The sequence below is a fragment of the Cervus canadensis genome, chromosome X, assembly GCF_019320065.1.
Source record: "Cervus canadensis isolate Bull #8, Minnesota chromosome X, ASM1932006v1, whole genome shotgun sequence".
In the NCBI taxonomy this organism is placed as follows: Eukaryota; Metazoa; Chordata; class Mammalia; order Artiodactyla; family Cervidae; genus Cervus; species Cervus canadensis.
In genome coordinates, this window is record NC_057419.1 from 6,522,987 (window position 1) to 6,541,455 (window position 18,469).

At 49.2% G+C, this 18,469-nt stretch overlaps 2 protein-coding genes across 2 annotated transcripts in view; both read right to left on the bottom strand.

Annotated features, from left to right (window-relative positions):
* The window catches only part of MXRA5 (matrix remodeling associated 5), a 30,669-nt gene extending 21,522 nt beyond the window's left edge, over positions 1-9,147 (bottom strand). Inside the window, exons 1-4 of the mRNA XM_043458619.1 lie at positions 8,972-9,147; positions 5,218-5,436; positions 2,375-2,504; positions 1,224-1,614 (exon numbers count right to left, since the gene is read on the bottom strand). Of these exons, the coding sequence (XP_043314554.1) occupies positions 1,224-1,614; positions 2,375-2,504; positions 5,218-5,426 (730 nt within the window). The 5' untranslated portion in view covers positions 5,427-5,436; positions 8,972-9,147. The remainder of the gene's footprint in view (positions 1-1,223; positions 1,615-2,374; positions 2,505-5,217; positions 5,437-8,971) is intronic.
* Positions 8,404-10,219, bottom strand: LOC122434712 (translation initiation factor IF-2-like). The gene is made up of 3 exons (XM_043458353.1): positions 10,060-10,219; positions 8,972-9,754; positions 8,404-8,498 (listed from the first exon to the last, which is right to left on the bottom strand). The coding sequence occupies exons 1-3, from the start codon at positions 10,202-10,204 to the stop codon at positions 8,404-8,406; spliced, it is 1,023 nt and encodes a 340-aa protein (XP_043314288.1). The 5' UTR covers positions 10,205-10,219.
* Positions 10,220-18,469: the final 8,250 nt, after the last annotated feature.

An 18,469-nucleotide genomic window follows, 5' to 3' on the forward strand; every position in this document is an offset into this window, starting at 1 on the left:
CCTGCAGTGCAAGAGACCGCAGTTTGATTCCTGGGTGGGGAAGATCCCCTGGAGTAGGAAATGGCAACCCACGACAGCATCCTTGCCTGGAGAATCCCATGGACGGAGGAGCCCGGCGGGCTATACAGTCCACGGGGGTGCAGAGAGTCGGAAATGACTGATCGAGTAAGCACATCATAGCACACTGTATATACGTCAAGGCTGCTTTCTCAATTCATCACATCTGTGTCTGTGAGTCTGTTCTCTACGTCTGTGTCTGTATCCCTTCCCTGCAAACAGGTTCATCAGTCCCGAGGCATTCCTGAATGCTTCCCGTAGAACACGGATGCACAGAAATTGCTGCCTCTAGCTGTAACCCAAGGTTGAAAAGAATAGTCCAGACATCCATTCTGTGGCAACCGTGTTCAACTGTCTAAAACTGATTTCATGACAGTTACTGCACGCCTTTACTAAAGTAAACGTGCATTTGAGGGCTTCCCTGCTGGCTAAGTAACCACCCCAGTGATCTTGCCTGGAGAATCCCAGGGACGGGGGAGCCTGGTGGGCTGCCGTCTATGGGGTTGCACAGAGTCGGACATGACTGAAGCGACTTAGCAGCAGCAGCTGGTGGCTCAGTGGTCAAGAATCTGCCTTGCCAGTGCAGGAGACCCGGGCTACAGACCCGGGTTCGATCCCTGGGTCTCGAAGATTCCCCCGGAGAAGGAAAGGGCAATGCCTTCCAGTATTCTTGCCTGGGAGATCCCATGGACGGAGGAGCCTGGCGGGCTACAGTCCACGGGGTCACAAAAGAGTCGGACACAGCAACTGAACCACAACAACGTACATCTGAATTACGCTATGGAGCCGTCTTGACGTTTCCGTTAGAACACTTCCTGCCTCACTGACTGGAGGATGCGATTTCACCCAACCCAAGAGGAAGCAACAGCAGAAGGGTGGAGTTATCTGTCCAGAACGTTAAGGGTTGGCAGCTAAGAGTCACGCTGCCTCTCCGCTCTTCTTGAAAAAGTGTTAGTCGTGCCTGAAAAAGCTCAGTCGTGCCTGACTCTCTGCGACCCCATGGAATGTAGCCACGCCAGGCTCCTCTGTCCATGGGGGTTCTCCAGGCAAGAATCCTGGAGTGGGTAGCCATGCCCTCCTCCAGGGGATCTTCCCCGCCCAGCGGTCGAACCTGGGTCTCCCGCGCTGCAGGCGGACACTCGACCGTCCGGGTGTCGGGCTCCTACCTTTGGATTTGGCGTCCCACTCCAGAAGCCAGGCCATGTCGCAGTCACAGGCCCACGGGTTGCCGTGCAGGTAGAGGTTCTCTAGAAGAGGCATGTTCTGCAGCATGCCGGCGGGGAGACGGCTGAGGGCGTTCTCGGCCAGGTAGAGGTGTCTCACGGTGGACAGCCGGAAGTAGTCCAGGAAGGCGAAGCTGGAGAACGTGGCGGGGTGCAGCTGCCGAAGCCGGTTCCCCTCTAAGTGGAGGAGCCTCAGGGAGGTCAGGCCCCTGAACGCCTCCGGGTGGATGAACTCCACCTGGTTGTGGTCCATGTGCAGCCTCACCAGGTTCCAGAGCCCCTGCAGGGTCTCGCCCGTGATGACGCGAAGCTTATTGTAGCTGAACTTGAAAACCTGCAAGGACCGAAGGTGGAAAAATGTCGCTCAGTCGCGTCCGACTCTGCAACCCCAGGGACTATACAGTCCAGGGAATTCTCCAGGCTGGAATACTGGCATGGGGTAGCCTTTCCCTTCTCCAGGGGAATCTTCCCAACCCAGGGATGGAAGCCAGGTCTCCCGCATTGCAGGCGGATTCTTTACCAGCTGAGCCACCAAGGAAGCCCAAGAATAGTGGAGTGGGGTAGCCTTTCCCTTCTCCAGGGGAATCTTCCCAACCCCAGGGATCGGACCCAGGTGTCCCGAATTTCAGGCAGATTCTTTTATCAGCTGAGCCACAAGAGAAGCCCTGTTTATAATTAAAAACAAAAACACCACACACAGGAACAGAAAGCAGAACAGAGGGCAGGGAAGGAAACACCTGAAGCTTGTTTGGTTCACGTTTAAAAAAAAGTGGCCGTTTCATTCATCATGAAGAAAAGCATTTTAAAGTTTTCCCTCTCTCCACGGCTGGTGACAGAGGTTGCAACTAGTGTCGGTCATATATGTCCAGTTTGTTTGTTTTCGGTAACTAAGTGTGACCGACTCTACGACTCTATGGACTGTAGCCTGCCAGGCTCCTCTGTCCGTGGGATTCTCCAGGCAAGAAGACTGGAGTGGGTTGCCATGCCCTCCTCCAGGGCATCTTCCCGGCCCAGGGATCGAACCCATGTCTCTCGCATTGGCAGGGGGATTCTTTACCACTGAACCGCCTGGGAAGCCGCCACGCCCGGCTTACCTGGAGCGAGATGAGGTCTCTCAGCGCCCCGTCGGGGATGCTGGGGATATCATTGCCATGGATCATGAGCAGCTCCAGCTTCGTCAGTCCGGCAAACGACGTTTCTGATAAAGCCTGTATGCTATTAAACCTAGAAAAGAAAAAAGAAAAAAAAAATTGAAATGGAAAGTCATTTCTGAAAAAAAAAAATCTTTGGGGCTGTCCCAACAGGAAAGAGCAGCTCTTTCTTTCAAAACAGGAAAGAGCCACTCTTTTTCTTTCAGTGATGAATGAGAACCCAAAAAAAATATCTGTGTGGGAATGAAAATCAGGAGCGCTCTGCCAATAATCGGTCATTCCCCGAGGGTTTTCCACCCTTTGCAGACTGCTAACAGGCAGCTCAGACCCTGAGTTCTATCTGTATTAGACACTGCTATTGTCTCTTTTCTTTTTTCCCAACAAAATGCACCATGCCAGCCTCCTTTTCTCCTTTGAGGTTGGACTTCCCTGGCAGCTCAGAAGGTGAAGAAGCCGCCTGCCGTGAAGGAGACCCGGGTTCGATCCCTGGGTGGGAAAGATCCCCTGGAGGAGGGCATGGCAACCCACTCCAGTCTTCTGGCCTGGAGGATCCCACGGACAGAGGAGCCTGGAAGGCTACCGTCCATGGAGTTACAAGAATGGGACACGACTGAACGACTAACACTCTCCAGAAACAGTGCTGTGAGATGACGAGTGATATTCTTCTACTATGTGTACTTAATGGTTTTTTTAATTTTCAATTGGAGGATCATTGCTTTACAATATCGTATTGGTTTCTGCCATACATCAACATGAATCAGACAATAAAAACGTGGCCCGTTGAATCAAGTTACAAATTAAGCCAGATGGACGTCCTATGTGTTGGTGCCATGAAACCCGTCCTTGTTTTTTTATTTTTTTTTTTATTTTTCTTTAATATGACACAAAACCATCTCAAGATACTATTGGCGGAAGGAGGCAAAAGAGTCATTTTGATATCTGTCTTTGCTTCCAATGGCAAAGCGTTTGCGTGCTCAGACGCTAAGCCATTGTCCCACTCTGTAACTCTATGGACTGTAGCCCGCCAGGCTCCTCTGTCCATGGGATGCCCCAGGCAAGGAGACTGGAGTGGGTGGCCATGCCCTCCTGCAGGGAATCTTCCTGACCCAGGGAATGAACCTTCGTCTCTTGTGTTTCCTGCACTGCAGGCAGATTCTTTACTGCTGAGCCACCGGGGAAGCCGGAGAGACAAAAGTGATCACAGATCAACTCTGTTCTCCTTTCTGCAAACTCGCAGAGCCCATTCGACCCTGATTCAAAGCAGCTTCAGCTCCTCTTCTGCATAAATTGGAAGACTGTGAAAAGGAAACGGGTTTTTAAATTGTAAAACAATTTAAAGATTATAAAAAGGAAACGGTTATTCCCTCTTCTGGCAAAGCCAATGTCTTTTCCCTGTGGAGTGATCATCATCGTGGTTAGATTTTTTTTCAGACAGTCAAGTTTGCCAAGCTTCTTTTTGTTTTTTTGGAGAGAGCTATTTCATGGTCCATTGCTATGGATTTTTGAAGTGTTTATTTCAGTCTTAACCGCCCTCTTCTACTGGACCTTCTAATCGGTAAAGGCAAGAATTTTTGAGGCTCTGTAGTCAAAGAGGACTTTGTCTTACCGGTCATTTTGTCTTACTAAAATGTCTATTCATCAAACCCTAAATAGCTTCATTGTTTTATAGGTGGGAGGATGTAGCTAGCATATTTTGCTGAAGAACTCCAAATGACTGTTTACTATTAGAATTGTGCAAATCATGGTTTAGTATGAAAATTTTATGAGTACCTATAATTCATGGCAATTGACACTTAGGTATAGAAAGTATATATGGGTATAGAAGAAAATTGAAACATAAAAATTCTACCTGAAATGCCGCACTAAAATATCTGTTTAGGGGACTTCCCTGGTGGTCCCAGGTGGTGCTAGTGAAAAAGAACGCACCTGCCAATGCAGGAGATGAAAGAGATGGGGCTTCGATCCCTGGGTCGGGAAGATCCCCTGGAGGAGGGCACGGCAACCCACTCCAGTGTTCTTGCCCGGAGAATCGCATGGACAGAGGAGCCTGGTGGGCTACAGTCCGTGGGGTCACAGAGAGTTGGACAAGACTGAGCAACTAACACTTGAACTTTCTGATGCTCCTTCCCAATGCAGGGGGCCCAGGTTCAATCCGTGTTCTGGGAACTAGACCCCACGTGCCTCAACTAAGAGTTGGCATGAGACAATTAAAGATCCTACATGTTGCAACCAAGGCCTGATGCAGCCACATAAATAAATACATTTAAAAAAATGTTTAAAAGACAGTGAAATTTTAAATAGGCAAAACCTGAAAGAACTCTTATTTCATCAAAGTCACGATTGCATCACACTGATGATTTACAGGGTCAAAGATGTGTCTCACTTATTCTATTTATTATTTTGTAACAACTGCTGAAATCTATTCAAATACTATCAGCATATTTATGCAAGCATCATATATTTTGCATCTGCCGTGTATTAAAGAACTGTTATGAATGGAAATTTATCAAGGAGCTGAAGCTGTCTCTGATGGTTCGTAATCAAGCTTTGTGACAGAGATTGGTACTGATGAATTAACTCAGATACTAGCCCCAAAGGACCACATGCAGTAGAGTTATAAATGTCCTCTTGATTCGGGCCACATCATGCAAGACACGGTGACCCCCACAAGAGTATACACACAGTCACGAACGTGCGCGCACACACCCCGCTTACACGAAAGACGAAACCCGCCCCCGCCGGCTGGCGAGGAGGCTGAAGATCGCTCGAAGGAATGTGATACAAACCCCAGATTGATTCTTTCCACATGTGGAGAAATCCCAGCGGGCACGGAAGCCAGCGAGCGGAACGTGCAGTGGACTTCGCTGGGGACGTAGCAGGCGCAGGGGTGGGGGCAGGCCAGCGCCACGTGGGGGCGTCCCCAGAGCAGAGTCAGGACCACGGAGAGAGCTCGCCACCGCGCCCACGTCGTCGGCATCGCGTCCGGCGGGGTCATCCCGGCACACCTGTTGGGGAGCCACGCAGAGCCAGGTGTCAGACAGCCCTTCCGGACCGCCAGCTGGTTATTTATTTATTTATTTTTTACCTGCATTGTGCATCAGGGTGCTAGGCTTCCCAAGGCGTCGGCGTGGGATATCTGGGTGACGCAAAGCGTGTGCGTGGAGCAACACAAAAATTTAAAAAAAAAATTTTTTTTGATCGTCGTTCGCCCCTCAGTTTAATGCAACTGCAGAAGACAGCCTTCACTCCTGACATCGATCTGACGACTCGGAAATGTCGCTGGGGTTGTAAGGGAGGGTATGAAATTGACAGGCCCCGTGGAGTGGGTAGCTGTTCCCTTCTCCAGGGGAATCTTCCCAACCCAGGGATCAAACCCAGGTCTCCCTCATGGCAGGCGGATTCTTTACCAGCTGAGCTACCAGGGAAGCCCAAGAATACTGGAGTGGGTAGCCTATCCCTTCTCCAGGGGACTTTTCTGATCCAGGAAGCCAACCAGGGTCTCCTGCCTTGCAGGCGGATTCTTTGTTGGCTGAGCTACCAGGGAAGCCCTGTCCATACTGACAAATACACAAATGGGTGTATATATACAAATATATATATTTGTATAAATGTATGAAAGGTGAAAGGAAAGGGTTAGTCAATCAGTCGTGTCCGATTCTTTGCAACCCCATGGACTGTAGCCCGCCAGGCTCCTCTGTCCATGGAATTCTCCAGCCAAGACTACTGGATTGGGTTCCCATTTCCTTCTCCAGGGAATCTTCCTGACCCAGGGGTCAAACCCAGATCTCCTGCATTGCAGGCAGATTCTTTAGTGTCTAAGCCAACCAGGGAAGTCCTATATGCATAAATATGTATTTGTAAAGATGTATATATACACACAAATATACAAATATACATATATGTAAATATGTGTTTGTACAAATGTATAATATAAGGGCTTCCCAGGTGACCCAGTGGTAAAGAACCTGCCTGCCAATGAAGGAAAGTCAGGAGACACAGGGGTCAATCCCTGGGTCACGAAGATCCCCTGGAGGAGAAAATGGCAACCCACTCCAGTGTTCTTGCCCAGAGAATCCCATGGACAGAGTAGCCTGGCGGGCTACAGTCCATGGGGTCACAAAAGAGTTGGACATGACTTAGCAACTAAACAATAATGTATATATACACACAAGTATATACTTGTATAAATGTGTGTATATATATATATATATTTGTGCTTATATAGAGAGATGAGAAGTTCCATGGACAGATGAGCCTGGTGGGCTATATAGACCATGGACTTGCAAAGAGTCAGACACGACTGAGCGACTAATACCCACACATATAGGGACGACAGATACATTCATGTTTCAAGTCATAAAAGTAACTTGTTATCTGTCCACCTCTAATGTTTATCTCTAGCCGTTACATACTGTACATAACTGAATAACAAGCTTCTCAGGAAATCCATTATGACCAGAAGTATTTCCTTCTTTTCATGGCATTCCTTAAAGTTTTCCTCATACCATCTTCAAGGGCTTATAGAGATGTTCACTAAAGCAGAATGTATTCCATTTATGTGGGTGTGTCTCCTCTCCTTAATTTTTTTTTCCCCCTTGGAAGAACCAAAATGCTGAGAGGGCAAAACATCATTGTTTACCAGGGAGCACATTTGGAGAAACCTCTGAAAAATCTGCCATGAGAGAAAGAAGCAAGGAATACAGGAATACGAAGAATCTAGAGACAAAAACGTCAGTAAGACCAAAAAAAAAAAAAAAGAGAGAGAGCGAGGAAGGAAGGAGAAAGGAGAGGAAAGAAGGGAGGTCAGAAGGAAAAGAGGGAAAGAGAAAAAAAGAGAAAAAGGGAAGGAAAAGATCAGATAAAATAATTAGGTTGCACCAGCCGCAACCTCCTTCAGAAAGCCAGTGACTATTTCTTCATGCATCAGTCATCAAATCGCACTTTCGCCAACTGTTGCATGAAGTTTATGGATCCGTAAGTAACCACAGAGGGAAGGTGGAGAAACACGATTAGAGAAACGCGCGCGTTCCCGACGGCTCCCTGCTCTGCGCGAACCCTGACTTCTGATGATAAACACTCCATTTGCTCCCGCGCTGTAGCGACACCCCAGATGCACAGTGTCTCCCGCCCTTTAGGGGACCTGGGAACAGACGCCTTCTGAAGCCCTGACGCGTTTCGTTTTTCAGCTGCTCCTAAACAGCTGACGGTGCAAGCAGCTTTGCAAACACCGACTCCGGGCGCCTCCTCTCCGCCTTGGAACCGACCGGCTTCTGCAGAGCTTTTTTCGGTTCTCCAGGCCCCTCACCCGCGCGCTTGACCCTCCACACAGGCTCATGTCCAGGCCCTGTGTCCGCAGGCGGACCTGGAACCCGGCGTCCCGAAGCCTCGCTCCCAGCGCTCGCTTTTCCACCCAGTATCCTCCCCTGCCCCCCGCAGAAGAGCGCAGAGATGCGCTCCCCCCTCCCCGGGGAACCCCAATCCCGAGGCCTCGCGGGGAAGCCTCCCTGAGCCTGCACGGTCTCCGGGCACGCCCGGCGAACCCCGGGAAGCTGGACTCGGGGCGCGAGGCGGTCGGCGGGAGTCCACCCGGCGGGGGAAGAGTCTGGAGGGGACGCGCGCGGCCTTTGCGCCCCTGGCCGGCTTCCAGCGCGCGCTCCGGACGCGCCCGGGCAGGCTGCGCCGTAACTTCACGAACTAGCTTTTCCGGAGCGCAGCTCGGGTTACTCCGAGGGTCTCCGAGGCCGGAGACTCAGACACCAAAGGGCGTATCTCCCCCAAACCACGGCTTCCCCAGCTTGCGCGCGGCTCAGAGACCCCTCCAACCCTCGCCACCCTCGCCGTCCCGCGGCAGAGGAAGGGGGTTGCTTTGCGTCTCCCCGCTTTGCAAGGCAAAAGAAGGCGGTGGGCGGGGGTTAGGGGTGGAGAGTCTTAGGGATCTGGAGAAACGGGGGAGACAGCCCTGCCACTGTGGTTTACCCCTCGCCACCAACGCAGGAGCGCAGCCGGTTACACTTGAGGGTCCGGTCGGGGGCTCCCAGGAAACCAGGGATGGATCGGGGAGCGGGCACTTTGGAAAGGGGACCTTAGTCTACTCTGTGCATCCTCCCGGATGATTTTGCTCAGCTTCTGTGTCGGATGGTGCTGTGCTGGGCTTGGTCGCTCAGCCGTGTCCGACCCTTGGCGACCCCGCGGAATTCCATGGAATTCTCCCAGGCCAGGATACTGGAGTGGGTTGCCATTGCCTTCTCCAGGGGGATCCTCCCCACCCAGGGATCGAACCCAGGTTCTCCCGCATGGCGGGCAGATTGTTTTACCCGCTGAACCACCAGGGAAGCCCGTTCTGGATGGCGGCTGGACCCTTAACGGAGCGCCAGGAAACATTTCCAGAAGTCTTCTTTGCCCTCGCCCCCTGCTCCCACCAAGGCAACACCGGTCCCCTTTTCAACTCTCTCCACCCCTTGCAGACAGAGCCCCCCACCCCCACCCCAGCCCCTCTCCCCAGCCACCGCCGGGGGCGCCCAGGCAGCCCTCGGTCCTCACCTGTCCGTCGGAAGCCGCGACCCACGGGAGCGGTGCGCCCAGAGCGTCCACCGGGCCGGGGCGCGCGAGTCACCGCCGGGGGTTGGCCGGGGCCATGTCCTTCTTCCCGGGGGGCGAGGCGAGGCGGCTCGGCTTCCCAGCGCGGCGCCCTTTTATTCCCGTCGCCGAGAGCCTTCCCCGAGAGCACGCCTCGGCCCAGCCCCACCCTGCCCCACCCCGGGGAGACGGGGCGCGGGGGACCCTGGCCGCGCCGCCGCCGCGCGCTCAGCCCTCCTCTCGGCTCCGCATGGCGCCGCGGCCCGGGTGGGCACGCCTCGTCCACGCCGGCGGGGCGAACCGCTGGGGCCCCGCGCACACACGGCCGGCTGGGGGAAGCTGGAAGGACTGGTGCGGGGGTCGGGGTGGGCGTGGGGAAGTATCCGGGCCCCCTCACTCCCGAGAGGAACTCCGGGGGGGTACCCGAGAGATGGAGAGAAACCCGGGAGCGCACAGCTCCCGAGGTTTGCGCCCGGAGCGCCCTTCCCAGCAAGAGTGGGAGGAAGACTGTCTTTCCTTTCAGGGCGGGGGAAGAGAGAAGGAATACGACTTGCGCTCCCCGAGGCGGGCTAGAGTTTTCTCTGGCGGCGCCTCCGGACCCCGAGCGCAGGCTGCAGGCAGCCGGGGGCGCCCGCCGGCATCTCCGCAGGAGCCGCAGGCTAGGCTGCAACCCGAGTCCCGGGCCACGCCCTCCCGCCTCTCCTCTGGCTCCTGGCAGCCACCATCCCTCCTCCAGCCTGAATCCTCCTGCCAAAAAAAAAAAAAAAGGTGGAATGCTTTCTTTCTTTCTTTTTTTTCCCTCGTCCCCCTTTGGAAAGCCTGAAGGGGCTGCGCCGGAATGAGCGCTTTGGGGAGCCCCAAGGTACTGGCTGCGGCAAGTGTGATGTTGGACTGGAAGGGAGGGCTGGGGAAATCGAGGCTGCAGAGGACCCTGCTGTCTGTAACGCAGAAGGGGAAGCGGGGAGAGAAGGACCTGTGTTGGTTTCCAGGCGGAAGGAGAACTGGGAAAACAGGGCAAGAGGTCAGGTGAGGACTGTCACCAGTGAGGCCACCTGGGCAGAGGTAAGACAGGATACGGGCAGTCACTGGGAAGATAGAAAGACAGGGTGAGCGCTGCAGAACGGATGCCTTCCAACTGTGGCGTTGGAGAAGGCTCTGGAGAGTCCCTTGGGCTGCAAGGAGATCCAACCAGCCCATCCTAAAGGAAATCAGTCCTGAATATTCATCGGAAGGACTGACGCTGAAACTCCAATCCTTTGGCCACCTGATGCGAAGAGCCGATGTACTAGAAAAGACCCTGGTGCTGGGAAAGATTGAGGGCAGGAGGAGAAGGGGACGACAGAGGATGAGATGGTGGGATGGCATCCCTGACTCCATGGACATGAGTTTGAGTAAACTCCGGGAGCTGGCGATGAACAGGGAGGCCAGGCGTGCTTCGGTCCACAGGGTCACAAAGAGTTGGACACGACTGAGCAACGACGTGATACTCTATGGTCCATACAGGTTGCTGCAGATGGCATTCTTTCTTTCTTTTTCATGGCTGAGTAATATTCCATTGCATACATGCGCCACAGGTTTTAAACATAAATCACTGGGCGTGGGCTCAGAAAGCAGTGAAGAGCGCTGGGATCAGGAAAGAGGTGATATGGTAGCAGAGTCATACTCTGTAGTTGAACTCATTTTTTTCCATCTGAGAAGGGAGGGTGTATAATCAGGCTACTTTAGTTGATTAATTTGTATTGAAGCATAGTTGCTTTATTGGATTGGCGTAAAGCTGCTGATGGACAGGGAAGCCTGGCGTGCTGCAGTCCACGGGGTCCCAAAGAGTCGCAAAGAGTCGGACACAACTGAACAACTAACACACACATTAGTCGCTTTTGGGCTTCCCAGGTGGCAAAAGTGCTAACGAACCTGCCTGTCAGCTTCTTTAAAGACTCCAGGTTCTTTCTGAACTCTTAAGGAGACTTAGTCCTGGGTTCGATCCCTGGAGCAGGAAGATCCCCCAGAGAAGGGCATGGCAGCCCACTCCAGTATTCCTGCCTGGAGAAGCCCCAGGGACAGAGGAGCCCGGCGAGCTACAGTCCAGGAGGTCACCAAGAGTCAGACACGACTTGAAGCGACTTAGCACACATCACCACATATTTACCCATCCCTCTGTGGATGGAATATGACTCAGCAATCCCACTCCTGGGCATCCACCCAGGGGGGGGGGGAAAAGAAACATAATTCAAAAAGATACATGGACCCCAAAGTTCATTGCAGCCGTGTTCACAATAGACAAGACAAGGAATCAGTGGTAAAGAGCATGGGGTTGCAAAGACTCGGACAGGAGTGAGTGATTTTCTGTTCTGTTGCTTAACAGGGGTTGTAAAAGTGAATGCTGCCTCCACGACTGGTACTCACTCTCCATCAACAGAAGGACAACTGACCTGCAATATTCTAGGGTGAGTGGACACAAAAGGGGGTGAAAAAAAAGAAGTCTGCACAGGAAATGTGTACTTGCCCAAGCTGGGGAATCCCAGGGGTAGACTGGTATCTTGATGGGGAGGCGGCATCTTTATTTAAGCAGAGAGAGACTTTGAGTAATGTTGCATGTGAAACTTGCCCCCCGGTCTGTCTAGGGGGAAGCCTTCAATGCAAATCCAAGCTACTGGCAGGCGCTCTGAGAATGGGGGGTTATTTTTGTGTCTCTTCTTTGCTTCATACCACAGTCGGTGGAAGTCTCCCGTTCCGTGGCATTCACTCAAATGTTCCCAGATTTTTCTCAACTGCGTATTTCAAAATGGAAAAGAAGAAGGACCCATCAGAGGGAACCTCCCAGATCTCCCGAGCTCAGTTGAATTATTTCTGCCAAACAGGCTGGAGAAATTCCTGGTCAGCTCGGAGGGTAGCCGCGCCCCCTCACGGACGTGAACTCAGACTGACCCATCATCGAGGGGGAGTTATGCGAAAAGGGATTTCTGGACAAAATGGAAAGTATTTTGCTATAAGTAAGTGCTCAGTCCCTGTCTGACTCTTTGCTACCCCATGGACTGTAGCCCGCCAGGCTCCTCTGTCCTTGGGGATTCTCCAGACAAGAAGACTGGAGTGGGTTGCCATGCCCTCCTCCAGGGGATCTTCCAGACCCAGGGATCGAACCCAGGTCTCCTGCATTGTAGATGACTTCTTCAGCACAAGCACCATTTGAGAAGCCCCAGGACACCAGTAATGTCCCTTATTTTCTTTAGCAATGTGTCTTTCACGAGCTGGGAAATCTGTGTGTAAACCCCATGGTCAGATGCCCACCAGGCTCCTGTATGCATGGGATTTTTTTTCTTTTAGGCAAGAATACTGGAGTGGGTTGCCATGCCCTCCTCCAGGGGATCTCCCCGACCCAGGGAGCGAAGCTGTGTCTCCTCTGTCTGCATCACCGCAGGTGGATTTTATCACCCCGTTGAGCCATCGGCGAAGCTGGTGAACTGGGATGAGCAGTCTCACTTACGGATGAGCTTGCAAAGAGTCATCCAAGTCACTCGGAAAACAGACAAGACAGTGAACCGCCAGGGGAGGTCCTGAGATTCGTGTTCTAAAGCAACCACCCACCTTCTTCCCTACGCGTCCTTCAAGAGCCTCTCAGACGAGCTGACTCTGTTTACTCAGCTCAACATCCTGTATGCTCAAGTGACATGCCTCAGGCTTATGTAACCGTCTTTCCGAGAGAGACTAAACATTTCCTGAAGGTGAAGGAAGTTAAAAAAAAAAAAAAAAAAAGCGAGGGACATGATCATATGTAAACTTCAACCCTGGGGCCAACACGCCTATGAAACACCTGCAGAATTATACATGTCGCTATATGGTGTATTTTGTGAAGGAACACAGATATAACAATTTACATACTTTCCGCATCTGGAAGCAGTCCATGCCTGCTCAGTCGCTTCCGTGGTGTCCGACTCTTTGTGACCCCGTGGACTGCAGCCCAACAGGCTCCTCTGTCTGTGGGATTCTCCAGGGAAAAGAAATACTGGAGTGGGCTGCCATGCCCTTCTCCAGGGGATCTTCCCCACCCAGCGATCGAACCTGAGTGTCTTGCATTAGCAGGCGGATTCTTTACCACTAGCGCCACCGGGGACGCCCCCAGAAACAATAGTCTGCGTGTATACTTGGGGGGCAGGGAGGGTGTGTGTGCTAAGTTAATTGGAAAAGTAATACACTGTGGCAATAGCAAGTTCAAGCTTGATGGGGGTGGGGGATGGTACAGACCCAGAGGAAGTCACATGACCTGGATCCTTCTGTAACTTTAGTGGTTAGGAGACCTACAGGCTTGCTGTTCAGTTGGTCAGCCGTGTCCAACTCTTTTCGGCCCCATGGACTGCAGCACGCCGGGCCTCCCTGTCCATCACCAACCCCTAGAACTTGCTCAAACTCGTGTCCGTCGAGTGGGTGATGCCATCCAACCATCTCATCCTCTGTCGTCCCCTTCTCCTCCTGCCTTCAGTCTTTCCCAGCATGAATAGATAGCCCATGGGCTGAACTCGGGACGGCTGCTGGTGCAGGAACCTTTGGAAGAACAGGTTAACTGTGCTTCAAAAGGAAATAAAATTCAATAGAGGGCAGTTTCCTATCTGCTTATATAGTTCCCCTCTGATTTTATCACCTCATCAAGGACTAAATTAATTCCCTACCACTCCTGCCAAGCTCCCAGCCAGACTACATAACTTGCCCGCCTCCCATGATACGGGCTTGAGTCTTTGAGAGGCAGGCCAAAATTCGTTACCTTCAGCCCTATAATTCCAAGTCTCTGTAAGCTTTGTGGGTCACGGGTATGCCCGCCCCCAGGGGACATGTAAGACGTCACAGAGTCCTTCATCTCCCTGTTGTTCAGTCACTCAGTCGTGTCCGACTCTCTGTGACCCCATGGACTGCAGCACGCCAGGCCTCCCTGTCCATCACAACTCCCGGAGCTTGCTCAAACTCATGCCCATCGAGTCGGCGATGCCATCCAACCATCTCATCCTCTGTCGTCCCCTTCTCCTCCCACCTTCAGTCTTTCCCAGCAGCAGCGTCTTTTTCAATGACTGTTCCTCTCCCTGGCTGTCTTTTAAATGTTTAAAAAAAAAAATCCCTTGCTTCCTGTGTTTTATTTACTGTAGGAATAAATACACGTCTGTGCGTGTCCTAGTTAAAAGCCTTGTACCTGCCATTGCTTTTCTATATTCTTTCAAAACGGGGTTTCCCTGATGGCCCAGGAGGGGAAGACTCTGCCTGCCAATGAGGGCACACAAGAGACGCAGGTTCCATCCCTGGGTCGGGAAGATCTCCTGGAGGAGGGCATGGCAGCCCACTCCGGTGTTTCTTTTCCCTGGAGAATCCCACAGACAGAGGAGCCTGGTGGGCTATAGTCCATGGGGTTGCAGAGAGTCAGACACGCCTGAGCTACAAACACTTAATGAATCAGAAGAATGTCCAAGAGCTGGTCACGCCCTCTTTGAACCCCATCGGTAAAAGGCCTCAGTACCCCTTCCTAGCGTTAAGACTGGCAGAACACATATATGAAGAAAACGCCCTTAGATGATCTGACTGTTTGAAGACAAAATAAAGAATAAATAAAAACGGAGTGGGAATGCATATTGGTACAGACGCTGTGGGCAGCTTCCTATCTGCTTATATAGTTCCCATCTGATTTTATCACCTCGTCAAGGGCTAAAAATAGAACTGCCAGGTAATTCAGCTGTCTCACTCCTAGGCATATATCCAGAGAAAACCATAATTTCATGCATCCCAAACTTCACAGCAGCACCATTTACAACAGCCAAGACATGGGAACAACCTGGACGTCCATCAAGAGATGAATGGATAAAGAAGACGTGCTATGTGTGTCCAACGGAATATGACTCAGTCATAAAAAAGAACGAAATAATGCCATAGGAGGCAACATGAGTGTCAGAGTAAGGGACGGACGTAGAGGGTGTCACAGGAAGTGAAATACGTCAGAAAAGGACCAATGTCGTTATGACGCCACGTAGATGCGGCATCTAAAATATGACACAGACGAACTGGTTCATAAAACAGAAGCAGACTCACAGGCATAGAAAATACGTTTATGGTAACCAGCGGGGAGGGCTTCCCTCGTAGCTCAGTCGGTAAAGAATCTACCTGCAATGCAGGAGACCCAGGTTCGATTCTTGGGTCGGGAAGATCGCCCTAGAGGAGGGCACGGCAACCCTGCCTTCCTGTATTCCTGCCTGGAGAACCCCAGGGACAGAGGAGCCTGGCGGGCTACAGTCCATGGGGGTCGCAGAGAGTCAGACACGACTGAGCGACTTAGCATGCACACATAGGTTGACAATAGAATGAATATCAGACCCTCTGGTGTCACAGAATAATAACAATTATTGCATCAACAGAATAGTCACAGTGGTTGTTCTCTTTATAGAATAATTACTCTATAACACTTATTTGAGGCAGATGGAGAAATTCTTCCAGGAAAGACAATAATGTGAAAAAATATATATTGTTGATAATATATTGCATTATATATTATAATTAATCAATATAATACTTTCTATATAATAACTACTCTATAAAAATTATAGAGTATTATTATTATACTGCTGCAATAATATATAATAATAGGTATTATTATAATGTATATTATTACTGTACTATATATACTTGTAATAATATTTATTATATATATCATATATATTATATACACATTGTAATAATACATACCATTATTGTATTATATATATTGTTGTATACACATTGTAATAATATATAGTATATTATTATATATAGACAGTAATAATATATATTATTATGCTGTATATTATCATATATACATTGTAATAATATACATATTTTTATATATATTATACATACATTGTACATAGTATTATCTTATATATTGCTACATAAACATTGTAATATAATTATTATATATGCATTGTAATAATATCTAATATTACTACATTATATATTATCTATATTGTAATATCTAGTATCATTGTTATATAGTATCATATATACATTGTAATAATATATATTATTGTTATATATAATATATACATTGTAATAATATACAGTATTGTATTATCATATATACATTGAAATAATATATAATATTAGTATATATATTATAATGGATGATTACTATATTGTATGTATACATTGCAATAATATATAGCATTATATTACATATTATATGTGATAATAATGTATAGTATTATTATATATGATATATAGTAATAATATATAGAAGTATAATTATATTATATATGGTAGAGATGTATATATATTATTATATATGGTAATAATATAGTAGTATATTACATATTATTATATATATCATAATATATAGTATTATTATATATGGTAATGTATAGTAGTATAATTATACATTATATACACAGTAATAATATATAGTAGTATATTATAGCATATGTATCGACATTGCCATGATGCATCGCGTTATTATTATCATATTGCTGTCTTTTGGTGGAAGGATTTCTCCGTCTGGCTCCAATCCCAGCGCGTTAGGAGTCGTGCCTTCAAACTGAACCTGCTCGCTGGCCCTGGTGTGTCCTCTCTCCTCCCATCTCCCGATCAGGAGGCAAACAGACGAACCATTCAACCCACAGGAAACAGAGGCTTTTCTTTGAAAGCAGAAATGCGGACCGAAAGTATTTTAAAACATTCCTCCCCAGATGTGACACTACCGTGTGCATCCGATGTTGCTTTGATTCCTTCCAGCCCCCTGCCTCCTGGGTGTTTCTTTAAAGGATGCCTTTTGCATTTGCAAACTATTAGAGGAAAATAGGAGCGACATCCTTTCAAAAGGCTGGAAACGTCTTTTGTTTTAGCTCTGGAGTCAGAGGTCACCTTTGATGTTCCAGAAATACTTTGAATCTTTAATTCGACTGCATGCAGAAGATAGGGAGGAGAGTGACATTTGAGACATTTTTATTGGAACTGTTTTTACAGAGGGACCACAACCCACACACAAATGTCTGCCATAATTTTACTACACGAAAAGTGTAAGTGAGTGTCAGTCACTCGTCTGTGTCCGCCTCTTTTGTGACCCTGTGGCCTGCAGCCCGCCAGGCTCTCCTCTGTCCATGGGATTCTCCAGGCAAGAATACTGAAGTGGGTTGCCGTTCCCTTCTCCAGGGGATCTTCCCGACCCAGGGAATCAAACTCAGGTCTCCTGCAATGCAGGCGGATTCCTTACCTTTTGAGCCACCCTCATATAATGTAAGACTATGCGATAAATGCAAAACATAACACATCTTCACGGAAAATGCAAACAGTGAAGATTCATGACAAGCACCAGACATCAATGGAATCACCCACAATCTACAGCGTGGCAGTGTGTAAATGAAAAAAAAAAACAAGAAATTTAAACTTAACAAAGAGAAGCAAATGCCTCTGCTTTGAGGATTCTGGCAAAGACCTCGAAAACTGCAGCTGTTCAGAGCAAATGCACATTTTCACTGTCACGGAGCAGGTAGATGAAAAGAACAGAGAAAGTGGTGGTCAAAAAAATACTATGATGAGAGGAGTTTCAAATTGAGTAAAGCAGATGGCAAGGGGCCACCGCTTAAGCCACTGTACATCTTGGAAGACAAATTCAAAAAGGAAGCCAATTTCCAAATTAAAAAAATAAAGCCATCGCGGAAAGAATGGTTCCTTTTTTTTTTTTCCCCTCCCCACTTTTTTTTTTTCTTGCTTCTTCTTGAGCTGTGCCTACTTGCCCCGTTACTGATCATCTGGGAATTTGTGGTGGCGAATTTTTTATGTACAATTTGTTTTTAAGAGTGCCATGATGCCCTGGAAAGGGAGTGGATGGTTTGCGGCTGTGGGGGGGGGGGCGGGGGAGGGAGCGGTGGTTAGCTTTGGTTTAGGGGGAGAAAAAAATGATGAAGCGTCAAAAGATTCTTTCTCAACACTGTTTTCTTTGAAAGAGGTTTCAGGTTCGTTTCTGGCTCATCATGGATGCTGTGTTAAATTAAAGGGTTGTGGGGGCAAGCGTCTATTAAAGAGATCTAAAAATAAAACAAAAATGCAGAGGCTGTGTCTCTCAGTCATGTGAAGGAGGTGCTTGGGGGTGGGGGGAGAAGGTTTTCGTGGATGGACTGCCTGGTAAGAGATTCTAATTTCAGGAGATACGGTATGACGTGTCATGCTTTGCAAGGAGAAAACCCCATAACATATGGATCTGAGAAATCTTACTAGGTTAGTGCTTCTAAAGTCTCAACGTTCTTTTGAGTCACCCAGGCGTCTTGGGACAGTACAGATTCTTACTTGGGAATATTCATTGGAAGGACTGATGCTGAAGCTGAAGCTCCAGTACTCTGGCCACCTGATGTGAAGAACGGACTCCTTGGAAAAGACCCTGATGCTGGGAAAGATTGAGGGCAGGAGGAGAAGGGGGCAAGAGAGGATGAGATGGTTGGATGGCATCACCGACTTGATGGACATGAG

Excerpts from the sequence above, each read along its gene's own strand:
- LOC122434712 (XM_043458353.1), bottom strand. The coding sequence starts at position 10,204 with ATGGGCTGGTTGGATCTCCTTGCAGCCCAAGGGACTCTCCAGAGCCTT. Across the intron at positions 9,755-10,059 it reads CCTGTCTTACCTCTGCCCAG|GAGGATTCAGGCTGGAGGAG; the intron begins GTGGCCTCACTG and ends TTTTTTTGGCAG. Across the intron at positions 8,499-8,971 it reads TCGCGGCTTCCGACGGACAG|TGCCCGCTCCCCGATCCATC; the intron begins GTGAGGACCGAG and ends CCCTTTCCAAAG.